The 27,960-nt window shown below is 51.3% G+C and overlaps 10 protein-coding genes across 10 annotated transcripts; 6 read left to right on the top strand and 4 right to left on the bottom strand.

Annotated features, from left to right (window-relative positions):
* Positions 1 to 133: 133 nt before the first annotated feature.
* Positions 134 to 1,867, bottom strand: M438DRAFT_297149 (amino acid permease; the record flags this gene model as incomplete). The annotated part of the gene is made up of 1 exon (XM_029901936.1): positions 134 to 1,867. One exon carries the CDS (start codon positions 1,865 to 1,867, stop codon positions 200 to 202), a length of 1,668 nt encoding a protein of 555 aa, XP_029760783.1. The 3' UTR covers positions 134 to 199.
* Positions 1,868 to 4,469: 2,602 nt separating this feature from the next.
* Positions 4,470 to 5,640, top strand: M438DRAFT_374660 (mitochondrial carrier; the record flags this gene model as incomplete). The annotated part of the gene is made up of 3 exons (XM_029908515.1): positions 4,470 to 4,691; positions 4,764 to 4,847; positions 4,960 to 5,640. The coding sequence occupies 3 exons, from the start codon at positions 4,470 to 4,472 to the stop codon at positions 5,638 to 5,640; spliced, it is 987 nt and encodes a 328-aa protein (XP_029760782.1).
* Positions 5,641 to 6,256: 616 nt separating this feature from the next.
* Positions 6,257 to 7,244, bottom strand: M438DRAFT_335363 (uncharacterized protein; the record flags this gene model as incomplete). Its single annotated transcript, XM_029903801.1, has 2 exons — positions 6,257 to 6,674; positions 6,727 to 7,244. 2 exons carry the CDS (start codon positions 7,242 to 7,244, stop codon positions 6,257 to 6,259), a joined length of 936 nt encoding a protein of 311 aa, XP_029760781.1.
* Positions 7,245 to 8,648: 1,404 nt separating this feature from the next.
* On the bottom strand, positions 8,649 to 10,736 carry M438DRAFT_273609 (uncharacterized protein; the record flags this gene model as incomplete). The annotated part of the gene is made up of 3 exons (XM_029900648.1): positions 8,649 to 9,290; positions 9,346 to 10,376; positions 10,427 to 10,736. 3 exons carry the CDS (start codon positions 10,734 to 10,736, stop codon positions 8,649 to 8,651), a joined length of 1,983 nt encoding a protein of 660 aa, XP_029760780.1.
* Positions 10,737 to 12,700: 1,964 nt separating this feature from the next.
* Positions 12,701 to 14,571, top strand: M438DRAFT_273802 (uncharacterized protein; the record flags this gene model as incomplete). The annotated part of the gene is made up of 6 exons (XM_029900664.1): positions 12,701 to 12,784; positions 12,841 to 13,117; positions 13,174 to 13,799; positions 13,851 to 14,127; positions 14,177 to 14,254; positions 14,306 to 14,571. 6 exons carry the CDS (start codon positions 12,701 to 12,703, stop codon positions 14,569 to 14,571), a joined length of 1,608 nt encoding a protein of 535 aa, XP_029760779.1.
* A 285-nt stretch (positions 14,572 to 14,856) lies between these two features.
* M438DRAFT_273284 (uncharacterized protein) lies at positions 14,857 to 15,540 on the top strand (the record flags this gene model as incomplete). Its single annotated transcript, XM_029900622.1, has 1 exon — positions 14,857 to 15,540. A coding segment is annotated over one exon (684 nt), but the record flags the coding sequence as incomplete, so codon positions are not given.
* A 287-nt stretch (positions 15,541 to 15,827) lies between these two features.
* M438DRAFT_319119 (heme oxygenase-like protein) lies at positions 15,828 to 17,165 on the top strand. The gene is made up of 2 exons (XM_029902824.1): positions 15,828 to 16,039; positions 16,098 to 17,165. Exons 1-2 carry the CDS (start codon positions 15,948 to 15,950, stop codon positions 17,029 to 17,031), a joined length of 1,026 nt encoding a protein of 341 aa, XP_029760777.1. The 5' UTR covers positions 15,828 to 15,947; the 3' UTR covers positions 17,032 to 17,165.
* Positions 17,166 to 19,884: 2,719 nt separating this feature from the next.
* Positions 19,885 to 20,904, bottom strand: M438DRAFT_345707 (uracil phosphoribosyltransferas-like protein). The gene is made up of 3 exons (XM_029905511.1): positions 20,547 to 20,904; positions 20,389 to 20,488; positions 19,885 to 20,332 (listed from the first exon to the last, which is right to left on the bottom strand). The coding sequence occupies exons 1-3, from the start codon at positions 20,724 to 20,726 to the stop codon at positions 19,923 to 19,925; spliced, it is 690 nt and encodes a 229-aa protein (XP_029760776.1). The 5' UTR covers positions 20,727 to 20,904; the 3' UTR covers positions 19,885 to 19,922.
* Positions 20,905 to 21,248: 344 nt separating this feature from the next.
* Positions 21,249 to 22,598, top strand: M438DRAFT_273733 (uncharacterized protein; the record flags this gene model as incomplete). Its single annotated transcript, XM_029900660.1, has 1 exon — positions 21,249 to 22,598. The coding sequence occupies one exon, from the start codon at positions 21,249 to 21,251 to the stop codon at positions 22,596 to 22,598; it is 1,350 nt and encodes a 449-aa protein (XP_029760775.1).
* A 1,367-nt stretch (positions 22,599 to 23,965) lies between these two features.
* Positions 23,966 to 27,558, top strand: M438DRAFT_319109 (uncharacterized protein). The gene is made up of 5 exons (XM_029902823.1): positions 23,966 to 24,231; positions 24,296 to 24,649; positions 24,699 to 25,232; positions 25,292 to 25,431; positions 25,484 to 27,558. Exons 1-5 carry the CDS (start codon positions 24,138 to 24,140, stop codon positions 27,302 to 27,304), a joined length of 2,943 nt encoding a protein of 980 aa, XP_029760774.1. The 5' UTR covers positions 23,966 to 24,137; the 3' UTR covers positions 27,305 to 27,558.
* The last annotated feature ends 402 nt before the right edge of the window (positions 27,559 to 27,960 follow it).

Genomic DNA, 27,960 nt, shown 5'->3' with positions numbered 1-27,960 from the left:
GAATCGCTCGCCTTCTCGACCCAAGGACACATTCTCAATCTGAATACGAACACGCAAAACTGAATGGAACTGGAACACACAAAACTTGGATCTGGAGCAGAAAAATTGAAGGAAGAATGGAACATTATTTCTCATAATCTATGAACAGGAAAGCAAGGGATATTTTTCATCAACGACATAACCGACAAGAGCGATTCGCTTATGCGATCCAGTACCAAATCTTCTGGAGCATGTTCTTGGGGATCTGTTCCTCCCAGACTTCGGCATCCATGGCTGCCTTGCCAGACCAGATGTCTGCTGTAGCAGGGTTGACGAAGGGAGTACGCTTGAAGACCTTCCAGAAGAGGTAGAGGGCGATGTAGATGGGGATACCAATGTAAGCAGTGATGAAGTCATCAATGCTCCAGTTGCCCTTGGTGAAGACTGCAAATCCATTGAAGAGGAGGATCATGCAGAAGTAGGCCAAGGACAGGTAAGCGGTGTAAGGCTGCCACTTGCTCTTCATGACCAAGCTGTTACGGTCAACACCTTGAGCGATCAATGCCTTGCGGAACTGGATGTAGGCGATCAAGATGTTGATCCAGGTGATCAAGTTGGCAATGGAACACAAGTTCTGGAACCAGTTGAAAACGGTGCTAGCGCCAGAGCTGACACTCATGTAGGTAAGGAGCGAGATGGAAGCGGTAAGAAGGACGGCGTAGTAAGGGACACCGCTCTTGGAGCAGGTAAGGAAGATCTTAGGTGCTTGGCCGTTTTGGGCGAGAGCGAAAAGGTAACGAGAACCAGTAAACAGGAAAGCGTTAGCCGACGAAGATGCGGATGTCAAGATGACAGCATTTATGATGGAGGGCAAAGCGGGGATACCAGCAGACTGGATGGCGATGACCCAAGGAGAGCTCTTAGCACCAACTCCGCCGGCAGTCAAGTTAGGGTTGTCCGAGCTAACTGTGACACCGATGGCGAGTGATCCGAGGACGTAGAAGAACAGGATACGCCAGAAGACACGACGGACGGCCTTAGGAATGTTCTTTCTGGGGTTCTCGGCCTCGCCGGCGGCGACTGCGACCATCTCAACACCGCCGTAAGAGAAAGTGGCGTTAATGAGGGTTGCGAAAAGTCCGAGGAAACGACCAGTGTCAGCCTTGGCGATGTACTCCTTCATGCCGCCAGCGTCAGGGGTAATCCAGTATCTGAAGCCCAGACGGCCCTGCTTAGGTGCACCACCAAGATCGATAACGAGGGCAACCAGCAGGAGGCCGACAATTGTGACGATCTTGATACTGGCGAAGATGAACTCTGCCTCACCATAGATGGAGACGGCAAAGATGTTCAGCGCAAGGACGACAACGATAATGATGGTGATCCATGCAGCTTGGTTGATGGTATCGTTCCAGTAGCCGATAACGACGGCGGCGGCGGAAATTTCAGCACAGAGGGTGATGGCAGAGTTGTACCAGTTGTTCCAACCGGTAGCGAAACCCATGGCGGGGTCGCAGTAACGAGAGCAGTATTGAGGGATGGCACCAGGAAGAGGCAACCAAGTAGCCATCTCACCAAGACATTGCATCATACCGAAGATGGCAATACCAGTGAAGGTGTAACCGAGAAGAACAGACAGGGGACCAGAGTGGGCAAAGGCCTTTCCGATACCGAGGAAGAGACCAGTACCAATGGTACCACCAAGGGCAATGAATTGGATGTGGCGCGACTTCAGACCTCTGGAGACGTAACCATACTGCTCGGCAGTCTGGATATCACCATAAAGGTCAGCAGCCTCACCGATGGCAGTGGAGCCACGGCGAGGTGCCTTCTCGTCAGAGTGGGCATCGCCTGAGTCGACGACGTATTCAGGCTTCTCGGAGGCCATAGCGTAGGTCTTTGAGGGAGAGGTAAGAGAAGAGGAGGTTAGGGGGAGGTGAAGGGGGGAGAGTCTATGCTCTCACGGTCCCTTGAGGCTAAAGAGTACGATGAGGGAATGCAAAAGTCGCTGATGAATAACAAAGGAGCCACTGGAGACGGGTACAGACATACTCTTATATGATGGACTGGAAGCGCTCATACAAGCTCGCGTGCTCCGTGTGCCTCCGCATGTCACTCTGGAGGCTGTCCCCAAAGTCTACCGGCCATGGCCAGGCCCAAACTCAAAACATTCTAGCTGCTTTTTAGCGGCAAATGTGCTGATAGTGGCACTGCCAACAGACCACTCAGAGCGCGTCCTTCAATCTTTGCTTATTGTTGGTATCAGGAACTCATCTCTTGACGACAGGAAATTGGCATTCTATCGCATCTTGGCCACCAGTTTATCTGGTTATGCTTCTTCGAGTGTCGCCTCTGCCGAGATGGAAGAAGTCTAGAAACTGCACGACACTCGAACTCACATGCAGCCGCAGGCTTTCGGCTATCCAGATCTTGCGACGATCTTCTTGGAGCGAGGTTCTGGACATCGTTCGGAGGGCGGATCTGGGATTCAGGCCGACCCCATCTGAGCGCCCACGAGGACCCCGGATAACGAGCAATCCATTACCTTTCTATTTCTCAATTCGAAGGGGTAATAGAAACACGGCGTGATGGCTCGTGCTGTCACGCCAGACTTCCAACTATTCGACATCGGTATCACTAAAAAGAGTGATTTTGTTAGAAGACGTTGTTGAGTTAAACCCTTTCCGTCCCTTGCAGGCTTATTCGAGAGCTTGTTCAAATGTCGCACACGCCACAAGCATACGAAGCTCGCTTGGCTAACCAATCGGTATGCCCAAGATCTCGCAAGCTTTGCATGGCAGCTTCGAGATTCACCTCTGTGGACGACTGCGCCAATCTGAAAAATATCTTGCATTTCTCCAAGCTGTGTTACCTCTGGCAGGGGTCACAAGAAAGGGCTGACTTGATAATATTCTACGCTTGAACAAGAAGCATTCGTTATTCCCTTTTGCGATGCGCGATAACACGTTCGGGCGCTCCGTTATACCACGCAATACATACTCGTACTGATTTCACACAAATCGAAGAGGCGTTTGAAGGCAACGGGATGAGCACAAGCGCAAACTTGTCTTATCTGGCTTGCGAGTCAACCATGCGCCATTTGCCAGGGTAAAACTCTCGTCGTCCCATTTGTGATCGCTAATGGCAATAATTGACGAGGATGTCGGAAGAAAACAGCATGGGTCCTGTTTCGTTGATGGCTATGGTGTTCACAAGCCTCACGTACTGGAGTTACGTCCGCGATAAGAGCTGACGATATGAGAATTTTTTTCGGTCCTCCTTTCTCAACACAATTGGCAATCCTTCGCAAGTCACACAGAACCCATTCTCCCACCTTGACCAGAGTTTCCTCTACTTTTTTTCTTTCTTCGTGAGATTCATGGCGAGGTGATGTCGTTTCCGATGAGCTAGAGACCCCAGGAACCGAGGTGTCGTCAAAACTCAGTGTCTAACCCCGCTTGAGTGACACACGAAATCTCTCGCAGTTGATCTTCTGACACATACTTTCCATCTCTCCTCACCGTCCCCATGGGGCAGCCAGATGATCAAGAACTAGCAGCGGGCTCTTGTTGCTGTTAGATACGATCGGCTGGGGATCGAGGAGCGAAGGCCAACTGAGGATGGAAGCCGACTCCATCTGATTTCCTGGTGCAGAATAGCATCCATACCACGAACGTGTCGTGTGGCGACCGGTCATTCCCGTCTACCGCTCCGGTCGCCGCGCGTTGACGACCTCCTCCGACACCGGCAACTGAGACGCGGACCGGGCTTGGTCAACAAAGACAAAACTGACACGAAGCCGGAGTCCGAGGCGGGCTTGCTCGATCCGCAACAACGGAACCAAAGCGTTTATCGACATCTCGACCACAACGTACACCCGATCAACGACAAGAGGCGGACTTTGCGAGACAAGCCAATTCAGATACAAAATACGCTGTACACACCCCTTTTGCCAATGGTGCACTATGGCGACAGCTACAGAAGAGAAGGAGACCAAGAGAAGCTTTACTGAGTCGAAAGGCATAACACACTGTTCGAAGCCATGACTGGTTATATACATCTTCCTGAGGTAGACATGTGCGTGGATCGTCGACATTTGTAGACGGATTCCTGGTCTCAGGTCGACCAGAAACACCGCAGGTATAAGTGCGCCTGGTTGTCCGTAATGGGCTTCAGACCTGTCTTTCATGAGATTGATCAGAAATCGTGGCAAAGTCTCAACCACGGCACAATAGCGAAGTGAATGCAGTCGAATAGAGCTTTGTCTGTTGCTTAAGTTACGCTGGACTCCAGGAATGATCGAGTCGTCGAAGTCTCCGACTGGCTATTTGGGAACATTTCTTGCCGAGGCGTTATCATCGCTCTTTCCTCAAGGACATAAAACAAACAAACAGATTTTGAACAAAGCTCGCGCTGCTCCATCTTCCATCCATCAATCGTACCTTGCTACCTCGTATTCTTTCCCTCGCATCTCCAATTGCTATTTCATCATGAGCGGCAGCACCGGAGGAATCATGACGATGACCGCCCCCCATCTTGATGGCGCACCTGTGCCTCCACCGCCCATCACTCAGAAGATGTTCATCGAACTTCATCCTACCGTCATCGAGAAGGATAACTCGATCCACTCCGAGCATGGCGTCGTCCACTATCCATTCTGGTTCGGAGGATTGGCCAGCTGCGTCTCGAGCTGCTGTACTCAGCCTTTGGGAGTTGGTAAGAGATATTGGGTTCACTAGGCAGCAAGTTGGACGAGAGCTAACATGAATTGTAGCGGGTGTAAGCCTCTTCATTCAAATTTCCCAAACGACATGTTGACAAGATCTAGCTCCGTCTGCAGACGCTCCATCACGACGCTCCGCAGCTGGGTATGATTCGTATCTGGCATGAGGTCTGGATATCTGAGCGCTTCCTCGGCCTCTAGAAGGGTGTAAGCTGACTCTCACTGTCGATCATCAAGACTGCGCTGACACTTCGCAGTTGAGTGCTTCGCTCACAAGAACCTTTTTCTACTCCGGTGTTCGCTTCGGCATGTACGAGAAGCTCAAGGAGATGGGAAGCACATCCACCCATGCACCCTCTGGTCTCGCCCTTGCCCTCATGGCTGCATCTTCGGGTTTCACCGGCAGCGTATGCAGCAATTTCGCCGATGTCGTCTGTCTCCGCATGCAAGCTGATCCTGGCTTGCCCCCAGAACTGCGTCGCAATTACAAGAACATCGCAGACGGTGTGTACAAGATGGTCCGCGCCGAAGGCTGGAACAGCATCTGGACTGGTGTCTGGCTCGGAGCGGGCAGAGCAGCCATCGGTACGGCTACCCAACTGGCTGGATACGATATCATCAAACGCGAGTTGATGAAACGAACATCACTCGGCGACAACATTCCAACCCACATCACCGCCAGTTGCCTGGCAGGCTTCTTGTCCACCTTCATTTGCAGTCCCCTGGATGTCTTCAAGGCTCGTTTCATGACTCGCAAGTCATCAGCTCACAGCATGTCGGTTATGTTGCAGAGTACACTCAAGAACGAAGGCGCTGCTTGGATGTTCAAAGGCTTGACTCCTGCATTGATCAGCAGAGCGCCATCTACCATCATCACCTTTGTCACTCTTGAGCAATTGAGAAAAGTCTATCGCCACATGCATGGTTTGCAAGAGTAGATACATGTCACCCAGTCCCTATCAATCCCAGTGTATTCCTGGTTTAGAAACGAAGCTGTCACATTCAACCTATATTCTCAAATAAAACAATCCTTTCTTGTCTAACACAAACCTTTCGGTGACTTCTTATGTGGCCAGAAGATGAGCGTATAAAGAATGTGCCTTGGAAGCCACACTGATGCATTCTTCCAGCATCACCCAATATCGTCGCATACCTTTGATTCCGATGCTAAGTACCGATTCCTGGTTGTCTGATGAAATTGCAGCTTCGATTTCTCTCACTTCTGATCTCGGTTCGAGTCTTCTCGTGAATACAAACAGGCACCGTTGTATGTTGTCAAGATTAGCCCATAGCTCATCGACTCACGTATGATGTAGCACATGATTAGGGCTATTTCGAGGCATGTTTGAAAAACAGATTTGATGAGAGAATGGGATAGGCAACGGTTTGCTCTTTCTATTACAGCCAATTTTTTGTTCAACTTTGTTTATGCAAAATCCGTGTCTACTATAGCCGTGTCACTGGTACCTGTCCACGCTTATCGCCATGACATTTACTTCATCGGTGTAGTCCATGAAACACAAGCAACCTCTATGCTCCAATCGGACCCTAATCCTACGAAGGCCTTCTGACCGTTCCGGCATCAGGATGGAGTCCAAGCTCGAGTGTGTTTAGAGTATTTCCAGTGTCCGTCTGCAAAGGATAACGCAATGTCGAAATCGGGAGCCGAGCTCGAGATGAACGAATCTCATGAGGCGGGGGTAGGATATTGGCTGGCCACATCTTGGTCCCGTTACAAGCGAGACAGAAAGTGGCTCGAGGGGTACTGGCTAGAATGTGTCTATCATGACGATCTATGTCACGGCCGCAGCGACAGGGTATAGTCATGTTTTGGTCGAATCTCTGGGTTTGCCATTCGTCGGAAACAATTCTACGCTCGCCACTGGCTGTGTGGGCTATGGTATCGAGCCAGTCCTTGTTTCTGGTGGCTGTGAGCACGCGGTCATCCAGAGCGTCTCTGAGGCATTCCAGGCTATAAGGAATCAGTAATCTGTTACTGCTAATATCGTACGAACACCACTTACCAGTAATACGGGTGAGTCATGTACTTTTTGCGGCAGACACAAGTGTTGGTATGGTCATCTTCCGCAAATTGACTTCTTCCTGTCATTGCCATCATAGCATTTGCGTAATTCTGATTCGACTCGCAACGTCTCCACTGTGCGATTTCATCCAGGACACAATACTTGCAGAGCAGCGTCTGGGTCGAATTGATACAGTTATCGACCTCTCGTACTATGGCATAATCTTGCAGAACCCATTCTTGATTTCCCAACACTGTCGTTCGGCGGTAGGCGAGATTTCCGACAGTGGCTTTGATGGTTGTATCATAGTGCAGTCCTACAGGCATGTCCGCGAGCACGTTTTGCCAGCACTCGAGACATATAGTCTTGTTATCGTGGTCTGGCCTTCCACCGACTGGACGGTTTGTCGGCTCGTCATCACATGTGTTCCAGCCTCCGCCCATATCTTCTGAACATGATGCTTTCGTTTGATTGAATTCGTTGGCGTGATCACAAAGGTTCGGATTTCGTGCTGCCATTGTGTTGCTGTTGTATACCGCAGTGTGTCCAGAAGAATAGTAGTTGACGGTGTCTGTGTTTTTTCCTTCATATCTTCAGACATTTCGTCTGTTTTATCTCGTTGGTGTCGACTCGAGCTCGCCGAGAACAAAGGGTCCGGCCTCCGGATCCGGAGACTTGGGATCAGGTGCGTACAAAGGAAACAACCCATCGAATACGCTCAAAGTAACACAAAGAGAGCAGTTGAAATCGAGACCAGTCAATATTGCCATCTTCGGACATCCCATGATTGCTCTCTATCGTGAGCAGGCCGAGTCGATGCTTTGTGATAACACACGGTATGCTTTAGGGACCAGGATTGTGCTCGGCGAAGTGACAATAGACAACCGCGCTGCATGTATACCACAAAGAATTGTGAATCTTGATGGACATATATTGCCAGGTACGATCATGCTGTAGATGGTGATCAACTTTGGCATACGGAGAGGAGACCAATCCTAGTGACTACTGAAGTTGTGGAGCACCACAGCTTGAGGATATACTTGTCGTCGTCTTGAGCCAGACTTCGCTGTTGCTGACACGTTCCAATATAGTAGTTAGGAATGGAAGAAGGTCAAGTGGACATCGCCGTGGATATAGTTGACGCTTCGGGCCGAGGACCTCGATTGGACCGTGCACAGCAGCCATATCATGTTGAAAGCATACAACATTCAAAACTCGCGACAACATTCATCCATTGCTGTCAATACCTCCTGATCATGACTACCTAGTCCCCTGCAAAAATTAGAGCCTAGATATCTCCAGGCGACAGTAACCTACGTCACCGAAATCGAATTAGTCAATGCAGATCATACCTCGTGCATCTTGAAAACCGATAGTAAAAGAAATTTTCGGACTACAACAGCGTAAAATGCCTAGAGAGACAGCTAATCACTCTCGACATTAAGTATGTGACAGTAGAACTTGTCCCATCTGGTCTTCAATGATCCCAACCTTGAGAACGTCAAGTTATGTGTCAATAATCACATTTGACCCAAGCCGTGGGTGCGACCCTGGCTTTGTCTCACGGGCAATCAACCAGTCGCCTTTGTGTAATGACGATATCAATTTTTCAAAGCAAGTTGGTCACAGAGTGAAGTCTGCTAGAGATGCGTTAGCACTCGGATACACTCAAAGAATGTTCAACCCAAGCAGCTCAAAAACATTCGCTATGATTGACGGTTTTACATATGAACATTTGAGACACAAAAGAACCATTTGTATCTGGTAGAACTCCAGCCCTTTGCTCCGTCCCTTAAATTTGGGAACATTTTCTCCATGCATTTCCTGGCAACTATGCAGAAAAGTGTCGTTCGTCAATAAGTGTCGTTGTCGTAAACATCGCAGCTCCGAGATCACTTTCGCTTTCCTCTTGTTCAATTGTCTCAACCGTGGAGTTGCGCTCCAAGGGGTATCCAACTCCTACTGACATCCATACTCCTGTTCACTCTGGCGCCGGGTGTCAGAGGAACGTCAACACGGCCGCGGCTGCCGGTGGCATCATCGCTGTCCTCGTCATCATCATATGCATCTGACAGGCGTGCAAAGTAGTCCGCCAGACCAGAGGTCGGACTTGCAATACTGTCGTACTGCGGAGGAGGAGTGATGAGCGGCGGTGGGGGTTCCTCGTCCTCAAAAGCGGGTGGGTTGAATGAAGGAGCACGCAATAGATGAATAGGGCGATCAAGATTATGAGGTTGTGCACCGGTCAAATGCGCAGCTTGTGGGCGAGCTAAGCTAGGAGCGGTGATGGTTGGTGGGACCGTCGACTCCCTCATGCCGTTCAAAGCGTTCAAAGTAGGGACGTATGAAGTGGGCGAGTTGCGACGAGGGAGAGCGTTTGGACAGCCGCATTCGTACAGCGAACTCTCTCTTGATGCAGACTCGGGGCTAGTGTAGGCGGGTAGCGAAGTGTTTGCTTGGGTTGCGCGGCACGAGAGGATGTGGAAGGGGGAGTCGATAGAAATTTCAAAATGTCTACGCTTTCCTGGGTTGTCGGCGTCGGGTTTCGAGAGGCGCATGACGATCTGGACAGAGTCAGTAGAGGCCTCACACCTTTTGCGCATGTCAGTATCCACATACCTTGATCCAATGATGCACCTGGATGTTTTGATAGGTCGTGTCAAAGTGCAGCCTAGTTGCTCGTTCTCTCTCCCGGTTCGATGTACAATTCGGCAGTTGTACGTTGAATTCCATTTCGGTGGGTCCGATGTTTTCGCCTTCCAGGTTGCCGAGAAGGTTTGTTGGATCCGATGTCTGTACTTGTTCTCCAGCAGCGGCGCGCGCGCGTTGATCGTATGGTACGCCGCCTCCTGATGTCACACGCATCGAACTACCAGGGAAAGTGCTGGTGGGTGCCGTGTCTGCCCGTTTTTCGAAAAGTTGCACCTTCCTTGTAGGCTCCATTCGATGAACACGCTTGTTACTGCAGAAATACTCGATGTTCTCCGTTACGAGCACTTTGATACGATGGCACTGTACCTTGGCCAACGGAGTCAGCTTGAACGCAATGGGCACTTGTGCTCCTAATGGGAAAGATTTTCCAGAAATGACAATGTCGTAGTGGAGCTGGTCTTCCCAGTTTCGACTGATCGCAATCGGCTCAACTTGTTCCAAGGAGCCTTCAGCGGGGGCCCTGATCAATTGCACCTCACGTACTCCGACGAGGTTGGCTCTGAAGGCCCCGGCACGTTCTACAACTGCTTCGAGCTCGTACTTGACCGAGCCCAAATCCACATCGATCGTCTCGGGCAATCTGCTGTCAATGGGAAGCTCGAAGTTGTAGACATAGTCTCCGGGGTTGAAAGTGCGGTAGCCCTTCTGTGCTACTGAGGGACCATTGGTGGAAGATTCTCCCTTGCCAAAACTGCGCGATTGGTTGACTTGTAACGACAACCTTCGTTGATCCTTTGTGGTCAGATTGGTTGTTGAGACGTTCGGCGATTTGCCGATTCCAAAAGATGAAGTGTTCGAGGATGCACCGGACTTGAAGAGTTCTACGTGATCTGCGCAGGGTCCCGCTTCGGCGGTGGGGAATTGAGCATTGAAGAATGGCCAAGTGTGGCTCATGATGTTGTCAACCTCTTCAAAGTCGACTTTGCGTGGAGGGATACCTGGATATCATTAGTTGTAATTTTGGACATCGTGAATCGAGGTGTGTCACCTTCAGGCCATTTTGTGGTTGCTCTGCCCTTGAATTTCAAAGTGACTGCCTTGATTTTGGCAGCCTTTGTTACACGCAGGTGTAGGGTTCCTCTTAGCATAGCCGTATTGCCGCCAGCCATGTCGTTCTGCTCGAAGCCTTGCAAGAACAAAGCCGGCTCAGCCAGATTTATTGAGACACTTACACCACTACCAGATACAAGCGATTTAGCAGTGGGATCTGTGCCAGGCATTACATTCATGCCCTGTGCCCGGGCCGTGGCATCTGACGCTTGCCTCACATCTTCTGATAACGAGGGTCTCGAGACCATGCCGCTCACCGGCCCTCCAATTGATCCACGCAAGCCCGACCTCATGTTTCGAGAAATTACTGGTTTATATCCTCCTTCTGCAATTGCACTTTCAAGGTCGCACGAGGATGGATCCGAAGCGTTTGAACAACTGCGTGTAATTGTGGTGCGGGAAGCTAATACGGAGCGGATGAATCGTTTCGCGTGCTCTTTGGATGTCGATAGTCTCCTGGAGAGGCGCTGGTGTGGATGGGACTGAGGTCGATCGAGGTTCGGAGCAAGGTCGTAAGTATCGCAAACGCTCTTGATGCGAATGGAACCTCTTCTGTATCTGCGGGGTTCAAAGTAACCCGAACGTTCGAAGCCTTCGTGAAAGCTGCTTGGACAAAAATGGGCCCAGCTGTTGCGGCGATGATACGGGTGGACGTCTGCCATTGTATATTAGCAAGAGCAATTGACAGGCACTTTGCGAAGCGGCGAGGGGCGGATGTGCATGCATGGGCGATCGCAAGATAGTTAAGGCTTGCGATGCCGCTGACAAGGTCGTGCAGATTCGTCGTCCCTGCCAAAACAAGGAATGGTGCCCAAATTGCAGGTGCCAGGCCGACATGTGGGAACATCCAATGTGCATGTGGTGCAAGAGAGACTCACCGAATCAAGCGTGTTTCAAGTATGAAAATCACAACTACGGGTGCGTATGTACAGCGTGACCTGACCTCTTGAGCGACTTTTGCGAAAGTCGGACGTGTCGCAAGGTTAAGGATGAGGTCACGGAAAAGGACTGAGCAGAATCGACGTCTCTTTCACGTGCAGCGCTGCTAATTGTGGGTGTACCGCAGGCGTGGGTTCAGGCCGTCTAAGCCAGCTTGTCGAGCGATTGGCACACAGAGACAGCGTCTGAAGCCAAATTGAGTGTGTTGGGCTTGTTGCCGATATGGAGAGAATGAAGGGAAAGCTGGCAGATCAACCGCTAAGCTGTGCTGAATATGTAGAGACAGCGGTGTGTCGAGAATCGTCCGTGAGTCCGGGGCGAGTGAAACACTATGAGAAATCACAGTAGGGGAGCAGGAAGCTGGTCAGACAAGGGTTTGAGTTATCTATGGACTATGGCCGTCGACGATTATGACCAAGCCTCGAGGCGTTTTTTTGACTTTCGTCATTACTATTGTAGAAAGAGCCGTCTGCCGCGGCCTCGTCTTGCTGGTTGCGCGGCTTCGCACCCAAGTCAGGCAGTGACGCCCATCCGCAGTCTCCGTGATTGGTCTTGGAGTTACCCACAAGGTTTAGATGTATGCATTAGTGCTGTTCCCCAGTCTGTTTTAGGCCGCTGCGCAAAGGCAAAAGGCCATCAGCTTTGGGTGCTGCAAGATTTGGTGCCTGCAAGTCTGCGACCTCTCATGGAGAACAGATTACTCAACGGCGCCTGACACGAAAGTGAAGTGATCCGAGTCTTCCGGCGTGTAAAAATGTCTCTTTCACCCCGGTGGTTCCCTCGTTCCTCAGTCGTCCCTTCGAGAGGTTCGTGTTACGTGTGTCGGAATTCTGATCCGCTTGCTCTGGTTGATGTAATCATAACAGCAGATCGTGGAGGCCTTGAGCAGTGACCATATAATGTTCCTTGACCACCTCCAACGAAATCGTGGAGACTGGCCTTTTGATGTGCTGAAACACGACATGGCCGCACGAGGATATATGAGTCAGGGATGCACAACTATCATCATCCTCAATAGCGGCATGCACAAATACGTGCACCAACATGGTAAAAAGCTCGGAAACGATGGATCCGTGGAGATGTTTCTTTGACGGATGAGACCTCCGATGCCGCATCCCCGACGTCCTCCGTGGATTCGAGACGAAGCGGGGTTAAATTGAGTTTCGGCTTTAGACACGTGAAAGCGCGAACGTCTCGGGCAAATTCGCGTCCACCCAAGAAAGACTGAGCAGAAGCAGCAGAGGCGTATATTGAAACAAGTGTATGCGCAGTCATGCCTGACGATGCAGAAGATGGCAACAACAATCTGCTTCGGGGTGTGGTCCTCTGCAGCACATCATTACCGCAGGAACTCAGAGTCAGTAACCGCAACACCAGTCCTGTCCGGGTTGTACTAATCCAGTCTCTTGATAGGACAAGTTGAATGATCTCGCAAAGAGCATGGGTGCTGTCCATCGTCTCGACCTGACCGCCGACGTGACACACCTGATCGTAGGGAACATCGATACCCCCAAATGCAAGCACACAGCAAAGGAAAGACCGGACATACACGTTCTCAAGCCAGAGTGGATCAACGCCATCCGCAAAGCCTACATGGAGGACCAAGACATAGACGTCGATGCACTGGCTCAAGAGTACCGCCTTCCGGTATTTTACAATCTACACATCTGTGTCACTGGCTTTGAAGATAGTACGTATGCTTGCACATGCCAGAGCCGGATAGCCATCTAACAAAACTGGTCACAGTTGACCTAAGGCAAGACCTGATCCAAAAGATCGGCGACAATGGCGCTCATTACCATGGGGACCTCACCAGAGAAGTCACCCATCTCATCGTCGCGAAACCCAAAGGCGCCAAGTACGATCGTGCCAAAACATGGAATCTCAAAACAGTGTCTAAGAAATGGCTCGATGAAAGTCTAGAAAGAGGCATGGCCGTTGATGAGGACCTATACCATCCCCTGGCACCTGTAGAAGACCAGGGCTACAACGCCTTCGACCGCACTTACCAGAGGCCTCCCGTGCTAGGAAAGAGACAACGTCATGTGTCCGCCAATACGTCAATGGAAGAAGCTGGGAGGCGAAAAATGCGCCGAACTACAAGTGCGAAGTTGGCGGACCACAGTCAAAGCATGATGACCAGCTTCCTGTCTCATGGAGGCGACGAGCCGTCTGAAGTCGCAAACGACCAATGGAAGGACCCCAATAATGAAACGTCACGATCAAGGACACGAACACGAAGTGCAAGTCCCTCTAGACCAGAGCACGACATATCTCGCCATGCATCTCGAGGGCCAACTCCTCTTCACGAAGAGGAGCATAGACTATTCTCTGGCATCTTGTGCCTCGTTCACGGTCATGACAACAAGAAGGTATGTTGAGTCCTGGGCTCAAGTCAAATCCCGTGCTAATGCTTTCAACAGGCAGCAAAGATTGATGAGATCATAACTTCGAATGGTGGCCAGATTGCTCATTCTACCGATGCTTTGTACACGGCCCTAGACAAAGACAAGCATCAACGCACAGTTCTTGTACTACCAAGTGAATGGACATCGCTCACTAAGGGCTCGATACCCGAAGTTCCTCCTGAGACATGGCTTGTCACGGAGTGGTGGCTTGAAAGATGCATCAAACAGAAGATTGTCCTTGACCCAAATCATGATGTGCTCAGTCAGCCGCATCTACGCCTCCCCATTGATGGTACTGTGCAATCTTGATGCTGTATGTTACTGCCTGCTAACAGTAACAGGCTTCAAAGGCATGTCAATAGCAACGTCTGGCATGGGCCATGATGTTCTACACATATCGAAGCTTGTCAAACTTGCAGGTCAGAATTTGCTCCGGGGAGATACTGGCACAATGAAGCTGACATAAACAGGCGCATCCTATGACGAAACACTACTACCGAAAACCTCTATCCTTGTTGTTCCCGGTGCTGCTTCAAATCCAAAGATCTCATATGCTGCCAAACATAAAATTTTGGTGGTACTGGATGATTGGCTTTTCTCTAGTCTCCAAAACCTGACAAAGATGCCAACGTTCGATTACTCTGTGGCCGGGCAATCTAGGCAGATTCTTGATCACCCAAAGTTCGATCACACTTCGAGAGAAGCAGGTGTAGCTCCTCCCCAAGACAATAGGTAGGATTAGTTGGTGTTATTGCTAGCATACAGGCTGATAAAGTCTGTTAGAAAGGATGGCTCATCTGCTCAACGCCTCTCAGCTATTCGGAAAAGAAATGTTGCTCCCTCTCTGCATCTCTACCACTCAGGCCCTGCTCGTCCAGTGCCTCAACAGAAGACTGAGCTTGAACGGCGAGGACCCTTCATCGAAGAAGACGAGGACGAAGTGAAACCTGCCAATGAGAATAACGACGAGCTTCGGGAGCCGATAGAGCAGTATGGTGTGGAGACCGATGATCCACCACCGTTCGTAGCGGAAAATGATGTTATAGAAGTCGATGTTGCGCAAGGAATACAGCCACTTCAAAACATACCCCCGGAGGTTAACTCTGCTAGACGACAGTCAAAACCAAAATCATCCGGAGATATGGAGATCCACCCAGCCCCTTCATCACTGCAGAAAGATAAGAAACACGAATCAGAGTCAGCAGGATTAGCGACGGCGGACGAAAACACCAGTACGCCAAGTGCTGAAGCAGCGCAAGCCAACCAAGTGCGACTAAGTGGAGAAATCAAGTCACTTCTCGAACGACAACATTCACATCCAGGACCCTCGCCAGTGGAACAACGGGCAAAAGGAAGGTGGAGAAAGGACAAAAAACTCGGACGGGCCCCATCGTACACATCAAACTCATCTGCGTCTGTCTCATTCCGTCAACACCCAAGTATGGACACAGCCAACTCAGGCCCATTAGCAAGCTTGATAGAAGCGGACGCACCTGCACCAAGTCAACAAGTCACATACGAGATGCCAGATGCTCAGGAATATCGTGCGAAGATGAGCAAGAAGATGGGCACGCGACTCATGGATGATAGTATCGGTACACGAGTCGAGAGCCCTGGGCTGGTCCGTGATGTTGATGCAAACGGTGGTACTGGTGTTGGTGGTCGAGTGCGTGGACGGCAGCGATCCGCGAAGAATACAATATGAAGTGACGAATGAAACGAATACTGTCAGAAGATTGCTACAGGTCTAGGATATCACTGTAGCTACGCAAAAAGAAAAACCAGGATACTTCAATATGGGAGGCCGGTGATGTGGTCGTGTGCTCATACACGAAGGTACTCGAGTACAAAGCGACTCGGTAGATAAACAGAAAAAGGAATAAAAAGAAGAAATAAAGCACAATGTCGCCATCCAAACGGTCCGACAAAGCGATCGCATCGGATGAGAGCACAGACGGGAGTTCCAGACCCTCTCCCGTGCTGCCTTGTTCATGTGCCTGTTCGCAGCCATGTGACAATTCGTCCTTTGTGACTTCCTCTCGAGATAATCGCCGACCTTTGGGCAAGTGCATAAAAGGAAGAACATCGTCACTGCTTCGTCCGGCAGTCGTCATGGCGTCGTTGCAAACACCGCCTCAGCTTCTCTCGCCTCCGCCTTCTCCCGCCCCGCAGAACTTGTCGACCGAGATCAACACGGCCACACGGTGCGCTTCTTCCAAACCACTGCACAGAGTCACCTAGCAGTCGCTGACATGACGCAAGATCGGTCCATACACGACTGAACAAACTCATCGTCTCCCGCGTGCCTCTCGCTCTTCCTCCGATAGCCAAGTCCCCCGAATTATACGCTCATGGCATCAATACCTTCGGCGACATCTATCTTGTTTTTGAGAATTGCTGGCGGGCCCTGATCGCCGACGTCGACAAGTCCCAAGGTGACGACTCAACACACAGCGCCAAGTTGCGACCATGGCTCTCTCAGCTAGTCCCACCCGGTCTATGGCGCTCCGATGCGATCAAGAAAGATGTAGAATATCTAGAGACAACCATTGGTGTTGACTTGGAGATAATATCGAACGAACAACTTCGCGCCTTTACCGAACACATATACCGACAAACTCGAGAGAAGCCACACGTCTTGGTTGCATACGCATGGATCATGTACATGGCCATCTTTTCTGGTGGTCGCTGGATCAGAGAGCAACTGACAAATGCCGGTCCCGAATTCTGGGGCGCCCACAACCAAGCGGACAAGACGGATTATTGGGTGCACGGAACGCTCAGACCTGGCTTCACACTGTTCTGCTTTTCGGGCACAAGAGACGGAGAGGACATCAAGGCAGACTTCAAGATTCGTCTCGAGAAAGCCGAAGAACTGCTTACGGAACGTGAGCGTCAGGACATCATTGATGAGGCCCAGTTCATCTTTGAGCAGTGTGTTGCCATTGTTGAGTCTCTAGACAGCCAGCTCATGACCGATCTCGAACTCGTCAAGTCGCTAGCTTCTCGAGAGGCCAAGCACGGAACTTCTCATGTCAAGACGACTCCTACCAGAGCTGCTCTCCCAGAGAACGTAGCACAACTGACCGCAGAACCTAAGTCGGCAGGCCTAATTAGAGCCATTATGGTCGCGTTTTTCGCCTTTGCTTTCTATCAATCATATCGCTGGCAGTACGGAGATGTGGAGGATGCTTGATTGTTTGATTACGCATCGAACATGCATTTAGATTTAGATTAGATGTGAGGACGGAGACGACAGCATGCGACGGATGCGCAGAGAGATACCCAATAGAGATGAATACCAGCTTCCTGATTTAAATTAATACCAGCTTTCTGATTAAATTTTTTGAAGTTGAACTCGCAAGGACCCTCCTGCCTCTTGCCTCTGTCGTCGTGTTTCAAATGTGGAGCTGTCGACGCACAGACCTCCCTTCACATGCCACCTCGTCTCCCAAAGACTCCTTATGCCAGCGCTGTTCAACCATAACCGAGTGCGCACTATTCAAACCGGAAGGTGCCAGATCGCGGCTTCTTGACACTGACAATACCTCCTGAACAAACTGCCATACGATTGGACCCACGTCTCTACCAAGATGATATCCGGATTCAACGAATGGGCGGCATCAGCCCAGCTGGGCCATACCGACTCATTTGTCGAGCTCAACGATCGCCGACTCGGGATTGAAGCTGAAGACTTCATTGCTAACATACTGACCACTGCTCCTACGAAAGAACCTCTGCTGCCGGCTCTTGGTGGTCTTCCTTTTGCCCTGGAGGAGATTATCATTCAACAAGTAACCACTCTGAAGGATCATGGCTGCGAGCCTTACTTCATCTTCAGTGGTGTAGTCTCGAACGGCCAGGAAGAGAGACTTCAATCTGCCATCCGCGCGACTAAGAGCATTGCGAAGGCATGGGACTTGTATGGCGCTTCCCAGCCTGAATATGCTGTCACCGAATTTGGTACTTTGTGTAAGCATTGAGATGTCGCCTTGCTGAATACTGAACATGACGACTGATATAACTGAACAGCAGGCACAATCAACGTCGAAAACATTTATCGGTTCGTCCAGAATATCTTGCGCAAGAACGGTGTTGCGTTCTTGGTCGCACCGCACAGCGCATGCGCCCAGGTAAGCATAAACCTTAGATGATCTCGGTCTGACACTAACCTCTTGATCAGCTTGCGTCGATTGCTGGAACTGAGTTTTGCGACGCTGTAGCTGGCTCTAGTGACATCCTCATGTTTGAGATTGATCAGCTCATCACGGAACTCGATTTCGAAAAGGCTCAATTCTCTTGGATTACTCGTCGAGAATGCATCGAGGCCCTCGGAGTTACATCTACAAGCATGTTCGTTGATACCTGCCTGCTTGCTGGCTGCTCCTTCCTACCGACCCTTCCTCAGCTGGAGAACGACTTGACCGGATCTCCCAAAGGCCCTCGGATCAGAGCTGCAGCTGACCTGCTCAAGAGAGGTCAGATCAATGGCAATGCTCTGTGTCTACAGTATCGCGACGACCCCGCTATGGTGGCCTTGGATTACTTGAATCGCTACCAGAAAGCAAGCCTTTACGTCAAGCACTACGTTTGCATTCGACCTAACGGCAAGATTGAGACCGCAGATGCAGCTTCTGCACCTAGCGATTTGAACAACATTATGGGTCACCGCTTGCCAGAGGAAGCGTTTGCATACCTTTCACGTGGTGTCATTGGGTCCGATGTTTTGTGCTGGATCGCATCCAACGAGATTATCGAGCGCCCGCCTCTGGACGGCGGTGATGCCGATGCCTACCGCCGTCTCGTCTCAGATGGCCTCACTCCGTTGCGAACCTCTGCTCTGTCACTTCTCTCGTACTCGGCTCATCGTTTCTACCAGCACAATCCCATCGATCTGAGATGCTGGTTCAATCCTGCTGCGCCAAAGAAGTTGAATGTCTCGGACACCACAGACCCTCGATCGACAATTTCTGGATGGAATGTTCGGTTGGATCAAATTGAGGCAAAGGCGAACAAACTTGAACGCGACGTGTCGTCGTTGGCATTCATAGTGGGTAGCTTGCAAGACACCGACTTTGCGAAGAACAGCGTGACCGCCAAGTCCGGCGGGAACAAACCGCTGAGCTCCCCCAAAGAGGTACGATCGAATGCACTGTGGAGATTTCTTCAGCTCCGTGGCTACATCCAGCAAGACCATCAGCTCAGTGCTCTTGGCAAATGTCTCCAAACTGCCTTTATGCGTCACAACCAGCAGGACTTGGAAGAGCCTGCACTTCTTGCTTTCGAAATGCTGCGCTTGAACCTTCTCAACTCTAACAACATGTTCCCATACAACGGTTCTCCTCAGCGTGGCTCCGATACCGATAAGCGCAATACACTGCTGGTCAGTAGAGTTGCCTGCTTTGCTGGACTCCGTCATAAGACAATTGGATTTACTGGACCTCTGAGTAGACACCTGCTGGCCTACACGTCAATGGTGTCTGCAGTTCGTGGAAATTTGCGTAACGTGGTTGAGATGAGTCTCTTCGGATTGCTGGCCAACTACCACGTGGACCGCAGTATGGCACTCGACCAGCTGGCTGAGATTAGCTACAGGTGAGTGACAATCTTGAGTCCTGATATCTACGCACAACTACTAATTATTCTAGCTTGCCGTTTTTGAACGATGTAGATTGCGCTCTCGGCATTGCCGTCAAGTCGTACTTGGATGAACTTTCGGCGCAGGGCGAGCCCACGTCAGAGACCTCACGCGAGGCTGTCAAGATCAAGGGAGCCAACGAGTGGTTCCCTCATGCCAAAGACTTCCAGGGTGATTTGCAGAGGGCGTTCGCTCTTTGGGACTCGGTAAGCTCTATCAGGGAAGGAAACACGCAGGAGTGTGCTAATCTAATGAACAGGTCTATGCCGCTGTTGCAGCAGCCCCCGATAACTTGGTCTCAAACAGGGACAAGAAGATCTGGGAGGAAGCCGATGTCTGGTTGTCCGAGAGAAAGTAAAAGCAGTCACAAGACCCTCTTTAACGAGCCGATTGGAGGTGAACAACACAAGAAAACACGAATAAAAAACGAAAAAAGTATTGTTTTATATCTATTTGCCAATGGTGAGGAACAGTCTGTCACCGACATCTCCTAGACCCGGCTTGATCATGCCCTTTGCATCTGTTCCGGGGTCTACAGCCCCGACCCAGATTTGAACGCCCTCTGACCAAACGCGACTAACTTTCTCCAAGCCCTCGTGGCTGGCGAGGACGCTGCAGACGACTATACGCTTGACACCCCAATCTTTCAATGTGTCGATTGCAGCGCTGGCTGTAGCACCAGTGGCGATGATAGGGTCAAGTAGGATGGCTATGTCGGAGGGTGTGGTTTGTTGTGAAGTGGTTGTAGCGGAATGATAGGGTAGGTTGTTGTAGTATTCTACGGGCTGGAGGGTCGTCTTTTCACGGTACATGCCTAGGTGGAATACGGGGACTGGGTCTGGCAGGACGGAAAGCAAGGCTGCAATGTCGTGTCAGGCAAAAGGATACGTGAGGAAGTATTGGCATGAAACGTACCGTCTACCATTGACAGGCCGGAACGTAAAATAGGTACGAGGGACACATGAGAGGGTGAGATGGAGTCAACAGGAAACTCATAACCCAATGGTGATTGATCCTGCAATTGGAACACGATGGTCAGATATGATGTGAAACTTGACAGCAGGAGTTCATACAGTGCCCTGTTGTGTAGGCTCTAGGGAAGAAGCCAATGCCTCGTAACCCAGCATAGTCGAGATCTCATGGATAAGACGCTTAGCATCACGAGCTCCAGTCTGTTGCGATCGAAGCTGCGAGACCTTTGCTCGTAGACAGGGATGTTGAGCTACGTGCACATTGGAGGGTAGAGAAGACATGTTTGGACGGCGAGATGCGGGGTGAGCTCGAGAGAGACGAAGAGGTTCGATGAACAAGAGAGACAGGATGAGAATGAGAAGATGGTCACAATTTCAAGCAGCTCGGGTACGAGAAGAGAACACCTTTGAGCGTGTTACTATCACTGTTTGTTCAAGGCTACGCAAGATAAGAAGGCCGACAAAGGCATGTGATGCATTGATAGGGCGGCGGACGCCGACTTGCACTGAGAGGAGCAATCAATGGCGGGGTCAATTGACGCTTGGGGCAAGGGCAAGGACAACAAGCCACGGGCCGAGATCACCGAAGAGGCACGGCCCGGCCGGCGATTGCAGTTTTGCGTCCATTGCGGAAGGTACGTACTCTTCCCCAAACATGATTCGACGACATCATTATCCTTTCGAGTGATACCACTTGAGCCAGGCTGCGCTACAGCTGCAAGACTTCTCTTATTCTGACCACTCCGGATAATCCTTCGACCGTGACACGCGATCAGTGCCGATCCGGCCGCCGAGGCTGGGACCATGGACAATCGACCTGGCGTAGACGAAATCAACGCGCCAGCACCGGTACAGAACAGAGACGACACTTCTGAATGGCGGCGACAAACTCATTTAGAGGACGAGTCGCTCGAGTCCGCACCGACACCGCCTTCCTTCCACACGCGCTCATCGCAAGCCTCGCCGCCACGAAGAGACCCCTTGTCGCCCATCGCTACCCAGCTCTACATCGTATCACACCTCATATTCTTCTCCCTATGGGGCACTCTCGCTCGCTTGGGAATGCAATGGCTCACCTTCTACCCCGGCGCTCCAATTGTCACCCCTGTGCTCTGGGCCAACGTGGGTGGCTCGTTTGTCATGGGCTTCCTCTCTGAGGACGGACGCCTGTTTCGACAAGAATGGGGCCTGGACAATATGGATCCGCACACAAGAGAAAAGGCGCTTGAACAAGAGAAGTCAGACCCCGCTGCTGCCAAGAAGGCCCATGCAAAGACGAAGAAGACGATTCCACTATACATAGGCCTGGCTACCGGTTTCTGTGGTTCTTTCACCTCCTTCTCCTCATTCATGCGCGACGTCTTTCTGGCTCTGTCGAACAATCTGCCAACTCCTGTAAACCACCCATACTCGACAGTGCCCTCATTTACGTCCACGATCCATCGAAGTGGTGGATACTCATTCATGGCTCTCCTGGCTGTCATTGTATATACCGTAGCGCTTTCGCTGGCTGCCCTCAATGTTGGCGCACACTTTGCTCTTGCTCTGGACCGTTTTACGCCTACCTTGCCCTTCAGACTTATTCGTAAGTTCATCGATCCGCTTGTTGTTGTACTCGCTTGGGGCTGTTGGCTTGGTGCCATCTTCCTATCAATATGGCCGCCAGATAGACCGTCTGGTCCTTCGAGTCGTGGCAGTTGGACCAACGAGGTCTGGCGTGGGGAAGTCCTCTTCGCACTGGTCTTTGCGCCCGTCGGTTGTCTGCTTCGCTACTATGCGTCGCTCAAACTCAATCCGATCACTGCGTCTTTTCCACTCGGTACATTTGCGGTCAATGTGTTTGGATGCGCGGTAGAAGCGATGTGCTATTCCGTCCAGCACGTGCCCATCAATTCGACAGCAGGCGCTCTGGTCGGTGGAGGCAGAGTGAGTTGTCAAGTTCTGCAAGGTGTCATGGACGGCTTCTGCGGTACCACAACCACCGTCAGTACTTGGGTGTCCGAATTACAGTCTTTACGTAGACGACACGCCTATGTCTACGGCATAGCGAGCGTGGTAGCTGGTCTCTGTCTCATGGTGATCATCATGGGCAGCGTGAGGTGGACTGTAGGATGGAGCACGCCGGCGTGCGTGACCATGCGAACCTCTTTGTAATAGTGTAGAATATTTGTGCTTTGTGAAGCGACGACGACAACGACATGATGAGTGTTTTCTCTCAACAGCCATCACATGATGATGCGATACGGAAAACAAGCGTATTTGGTGACCGCTCTGATATATGGAAATCTTAATATGATGATGCTTTTATTGCCCTGGGTCCCGCGATGATCATGCGATCCCTGCATCGGCGGGAGGACCCCCCCAAATTTTTACAGGGGTTTTACAGGGGAAGGGCTGGAAAAAGCAATCATGATTTGCGAGCCCCCAAAAGTTGCTTCCAAGGCACTTCCAAGGCAGAGGGCACATCGAATGACCACAAGCCGCGTGTGCAGGACCACACATGAAGAGGTAGCATTACGCGAGCCAAGTGGTAAAAAGACTTCTGTCTCTGAGACATACACGAATTGTATTGATTTGTTGATAGACGTCATCATAGCGGCAGAGAGAGCCTGTGATGAAAGCAAAACAGTGGAGTCTACACTTGGGGAAGAAGAGCCGCAAAGCCACAGCTCTTTTCCTTACTCTGTGGCTGATGTGGATAATTTAAATATAATGGCACGGCGCGGGCAGCGAATGTGGTAAAAGACATACGAGAACCTTCACTTAGAAAGGAAGATTGCTTGATCGGATCGAGTCGCGCGGTTGTGGGACGGGATTCGAATTCATGTGCGTGAAAGCGATGGATCTCGACCAAAGTGGATGTGGTCCATGGAGGCCCATGCTCATTTGGAGCAGCCATGATGAGGCTCTGTGGTGGGACGACTGCTCGTTCTGGAGCTGCCAGCTCGCTCGTCTTGCGACAAACTGCTTGTTATGATTTCCAAAATAGCGGAATGCAATGCGCTGGCTTTAGAATCCATAGTACACTTGGTATCAAATACTGCCCCTTCACCGTTCAAGTTCACGTGCCTCTTCATCTTGTTGTCCAACCGTCGAACAAGGAAGCGTGAAGCGGGGGGTGGACGATGATGGACGTGGCGCCCGCGGCGGATTGATTGATGGCTGTTGTCCCTGGTTTTCATGCATGCAGTGGTCTGTCAATCCCCCTTTTGTCTTGCGTTGGACGTGGATTACGCGCGACATGTATAGCAGCTGTGAAAAGTGAGGCAAAGCACACAAGTCGCAGGAAGCTCATCCTCTGCTGGATGGAAACAGTTGGCATTTGGCAAGCTGGCCGAACGACAGGTTCTGGGGAAACCAAGGTTCTGTGATGGTGACGCTAGAGGTAAATCAACGGCAAGAGGTAAATCGATCGGGCGCGCCCGTTTTGGGGAAGGCGCGGTGACGTCAGGAATTTCGTGGCAGGTGGTCTAGCAACGCTCCCTTCTCTCAAAACCCATCGTGTTTCCTTGCTGCAAAACACCATTCTAATTCCACGTCTTTTCTCCTTTGCAGTTTAGATACCCCCTTCCACGATACCCGCCACGTTACTTGTTAATTTCATCTGATTGACGATTACGACTTCTACCTCTCACATCCAGATACCCCAGAACATCACAGTTAATTCCTACAACCCACCACAGTAGATTCATCATGGCGCCCTCTGCGTCGGTCAACGTTCCTACGAACACCAAGATCAAGGAGCAGGATGTTAACAACAAGCTCCAGCTCTATGGAATCTTCTCTGGTAAGTTCTTTCACCGATGCGACATTATCAGCCATGTCAATATGCTAACATGTGCTCCGCTCAGCCTTTTCCAATGGCAAGGTCCCATCAAACAAGCAAATTGATGTTGCTATGAACAGCGCTCTCGCATCGCGACCGCTCTCAAACCCTTCAAAGAAGCTCTCAACAGAGGGTCAGAAGCTTGTTGGTGATTTGCGCGAGGTTGTTGAGCAGGCCAAGCTTCTCCTCTTGACGAAGAACGAGGGCAACCTTCTTCAGGACTTCATTTGGCAAACCCAGCAGATCTCTGGCGGCAATGCCGGCACTCCTAACGCTCCTGTCGACAAGGAAACCGCCAAGCAGCACGGTAACGAGGCCCTTGACGGCCTGCGTACCCTCGGAACGCTCATCCTGTCCAACGGTCAATTCCGCAAGCTTTGTAAGTTTGATCTCTTCAACTCAACAATGTCTGTTCTAACAACTTCCAGTGAGCGATGCCAGCATTCTCTTCAGAGACATGGCCGGTGATGCCGCTCAGAAGGCGGCCAACAAGGTCAACCCTTCCGAGGATGAGCTCAACCAGATTGACAAACCTGCCGAGGACAACACCTGGCACGATGTTCCCGACCTTTCCAAGGATAACCTTAAGAACCAGGCTAGGTCCAAGTACAACGAGCAGAAGCCGTTCAACAAGCAGGAGGCTAAGGGTGCTCTTGGTGATGCTGCCCAGGCCGCTCACCCTAGCGGCTCTCGTGACCCCGCCCACGCTGCTGAGCTCGCCGCCCGCGACCAGCAACAGGGTACCAACTCTGGTGTCGATGCCGGCAAGGGTCTTCAGCAGGGTGCTGACCAGCTCCACCAGACTGCTCGCGAGAACATCCCCGACGAGACTCAGGAGAAGGCTCGCAACGCCAGGGAGCGCACCACCAACTACATGAAGGACAAGATTCCTCAGGAGCGCCGCGACCAGGGCATCTACCGCTTGAAGAAGATGGTCGCCGAGATCCAGGGCCACCAAGACTGTAAGTGTTCAATGCCTTCCACATCAACCCCTCCTGCCAGTCGCTAACCCTTTCCTCAGACCAGCAGGCTATTGATACCCTCCTTCGCCTTGCCGAGCAGTACTCCGGCCACACTAAGAACCTGGCCAACCAGAGCCAGGGAACCGTGAAAGGTGCCCACAAGGATGACAGTCTGCAGATGGCTGAAGCTGACCTCAAGGTATGTTCTAGAGTTCAAGATGAACAACCAACACATGCTGACCAACTTCAAGACTCTCATCGAGCGCTTCGCCAACGGCACCTCGTTGGACGACATGTTCGACTCCATCAACGTCATCTACCGCGATGCCGACAGTGATCCCGAGCTTAAGGGCTGGTTCACTCACATGAACAAGTACATCCGCAAGTGCCTCAAGGAGCAAGGCTACGTCCTCCAAGACTCTTCCACCGAGGAGTGGAACAAGCTCTACGACCAGGGCGAGTTCCTCCTCCGTGACCGCTACCGCAACCACACCGACAGAATTGCCGATGAGTTCAAGTTCTACATCGATCAGTTCAACCAGGACAGACAGAATGTCGCCTTCGGTGATGCTGTCCAGAAGCTCTTCCTCGACCTCGGTCAGGATGAGAACGGCCAGGCTCAGTTCAAGCCTCATCTCATCAAGGATTTGACCGAGGTTATCCTCCCCGGTCTCTTCGAGTCCATCCGCTATGTCCCTATTCCTCGCATCGAGTACTCCGACCCCATGATGGACGCTATCGTCGAGAACCTCGTCCTCGAGGGTGACAACCTTGCTCCCAACGTCATGGAGTTCGGCAGCGACAACTACTGGCGCTGGGGCCGCAAGTCCATCACTAGCAAGAACAAGAACAAGGTCATGCTTTCCGTCTCGGGCGTCCAGTGCGACCTTCGCGACGTCAGCTACTACATCAAGAAGAAGGAGGGCTTCCCCAGTATTACTGACAAGGGTGTCATGGACATCTTCCTTGGTGGTACCGGTCTTAGTTTCAAGGTCGCCATGGAGACTGCAGACAAGACCGACAGCAAGCACTTCTTCAAGGTCAACTCTGTCCACGTTGACATCAAGAACATCAACATCAAGCTGAAGCAGTCCAACCACAAGCTTCTCTTCAACATGTTCAAGCCTCTTCTCCTCAAGGTTATGCGTCCTGCTATCCAGAAGGTTGCAGAGACCCAGATCCGCAACAACATCCACCAGCTCGACGAGATGCTCTTCGCCATCCACCAGGAGGCCAAGAAGGCTGAGGCTCAGGCCAGGAACAACCCCGACCCCGAGAACATCCAGAACATCTACCAGCGCTACGCCACCGCCGCCCAGCAGAAGTTCACCAAGGGCAAGCAAAAGAAGGATGAGGTCGCTGCCGATAAGAAGGTCAACATGGCCGTCACCCAGCACGACAGCATCTTCAAGAACATCTCCCTTCCCGGCGGTATCAGCACCAAGGCTACCGAGTACAAGGAGCTTGCCGCTAAGGGCGACAAGTGGGAGTCCCCCATCTTCAGCATTGGTTCTGCTAGGGAGACTTCCAACCTGCCCAAGATGGCTGCCATCAGCCGCAAGCCCCACCGCGTCAACCAGGAGGGTGTTCGTGGTCCCAACAACCTCGGCACCGACCAGTATGGCTCTGGATTTAACGGATCCTCTGAGACTGGCCCCAGCGGTGGTCTCAGCTCTTCGGGCAACACTGGCTACGGCTCTCAGTCCGGTTACGGTTCTCAGGGCAGCACTGGTTACCACGGTGGTTCTAACACTGCTGGTCTTACTGGTCAGGTTCCCGTCCGTAGTGGCAACACCACTGGCACTGGCTATGACCAGAACACCACCAACACCACTGGCTACCACCAGGGCTCATCTCACTACGCTGCTGGCGAGGGTCCTATGGGTACCACTCGCGAGTCCACTGGTGCTGGTAACTTTGGTGGCGAGGTCGACCGCGCCTTCCACGATGCCACTACCGGTACTGCCACCGGCACTACCGGCACCACTGGCACCACTGGTGCTGTCCAGGGTGACGAGACTCAGCACACCTTCTTCGGCAAGAACAACCCCGTCTTCCAGGGTCGTGTTTAAGCGTCTCACCTGATGTTTACTTTCTTTGGTTATTCTGTTTCGCGATGTTTTTTACCGTCATGATACCACTGCCGCACGGCAGTTGCGAAGAGGAAGGAGGATATGAAAAGAGACGTTATACCCCAGCAACATAACATGCGAGTGATAATGGTGGAGTGTTCTTATCCTGCATTCATTCAGAAAATCGGTTTCCTTAGCTTTTGTACCCTAATACCAGTCTTTCAAGTTATAATCTCCTATCTATTCTCTCGCTGCCATGTTTTGTGATTGAGTGCATCTGTTGTCTGTACCCAATTGTTTTCCCGAGTCTTGTCAATTTGCAACGAGTTTGTTTGTGTCCCTGTCTGTCTTGAGGCCGTATTAGCCCTGGCTTTCAGACCATCCCATTTCAAGATGAGACATTTTTCCAGGACGCATGAAGGTTTGCATACTTCTCACGAGTCAAGATGCGAGTGAAGGGAAATGTTAGGATATCGCCCTGCTCTCATGAAGCGAGATGCTTAACCGCGGCAAGTGTACCCAGTCAGGTTGGCGCATTTGCCGGCTTCTCTTGCACGATTGATGCTCAATTCGGTCAGCGCAAGACCAGATCGGAGGATTTTGTTTGTCCTTTGCGGGTTCCCATGTCTATCCGTGAGAAACTCAAAAGCCACATC

The sequence above is a fragment of the Aureobasidium pullulans genome (assembly GCF_000721785.1).
Source record: "Aureobasidium pullulans EXF-150 unplaced genomic scaffold scaffold_9, whole genome shotgun sequence".
NCBI lineage: Eukaryota > Fungi > Ascomycota > Dothideomycetes > Dothideales > Saccotheciaceae > Aureobasidium > Aureobasidium pullulans.
This window is presented reverse-complemented; position numbering and strand designations above follow the sequence as displayed.

Excerpts from the sequence above, each read along its gene's own strand:
- M438DRAFT_345707 (XM_029905511.1), bottom strand. The coding sequence starts at position 20,726 with ATGTCTTCTCTACCCTCCAATGTGCACGTAGCTCAACATCCCTGTCTA. Across the intron at positions 20,489-20,546 it reads AGCCTACACAACAGGGCACT|GATCAATCACCATTGGGTTA; the intron begins GTATGAACTCCT and ends TTCCAATTGCAG. Across the intron at positions 20,333-20,388 it reads CGGCCTGTCAATGGTAGACG|CCTTGCTTTCCGTCCTGCCA; the intron begins GTACGTTTCATG and ends ACGACATTGCAG.
- M438DRAFT_319109 (XM_029902823.1), top strand. The coding sequence starts at position 24,138 with ATGGCGCCCTCTGCGTCGGTCAACGTTCCTACGAACACCAAGATCAAG. Across the intron at positions 25,233-25,291 it reads GATCCAGGGCCACCAAGACT|ACCAGCAGGCTATTGATACC; the intron begins GTAAGTGTTCAA and ends CCCTTTCCTCAG. Across the intron at positions 25,432-25,483 it reads TGGCTGAAGCTGACCTCAAG|ACTCTCATCGAGCGCTTCGC; the intron begins GTATGTTCTAGA and ends ACCAACTTCAAG.
- M438DRAFT_319119 (XM_029902824.1), top strand. The coding sequence starts at position 15,948 with ATGGCGTCGTTGCAAACACCGCCTCAGCTTCTCTCGCCTCCGCCTTCT. Across the intron at positions 16,040-16,097 it reads GAGATCAACACGGCCACACG|ATCGGTCCATACACGACTGA; the intron begins GTGCGCTTCTTC and ends ACATGACGCAAG.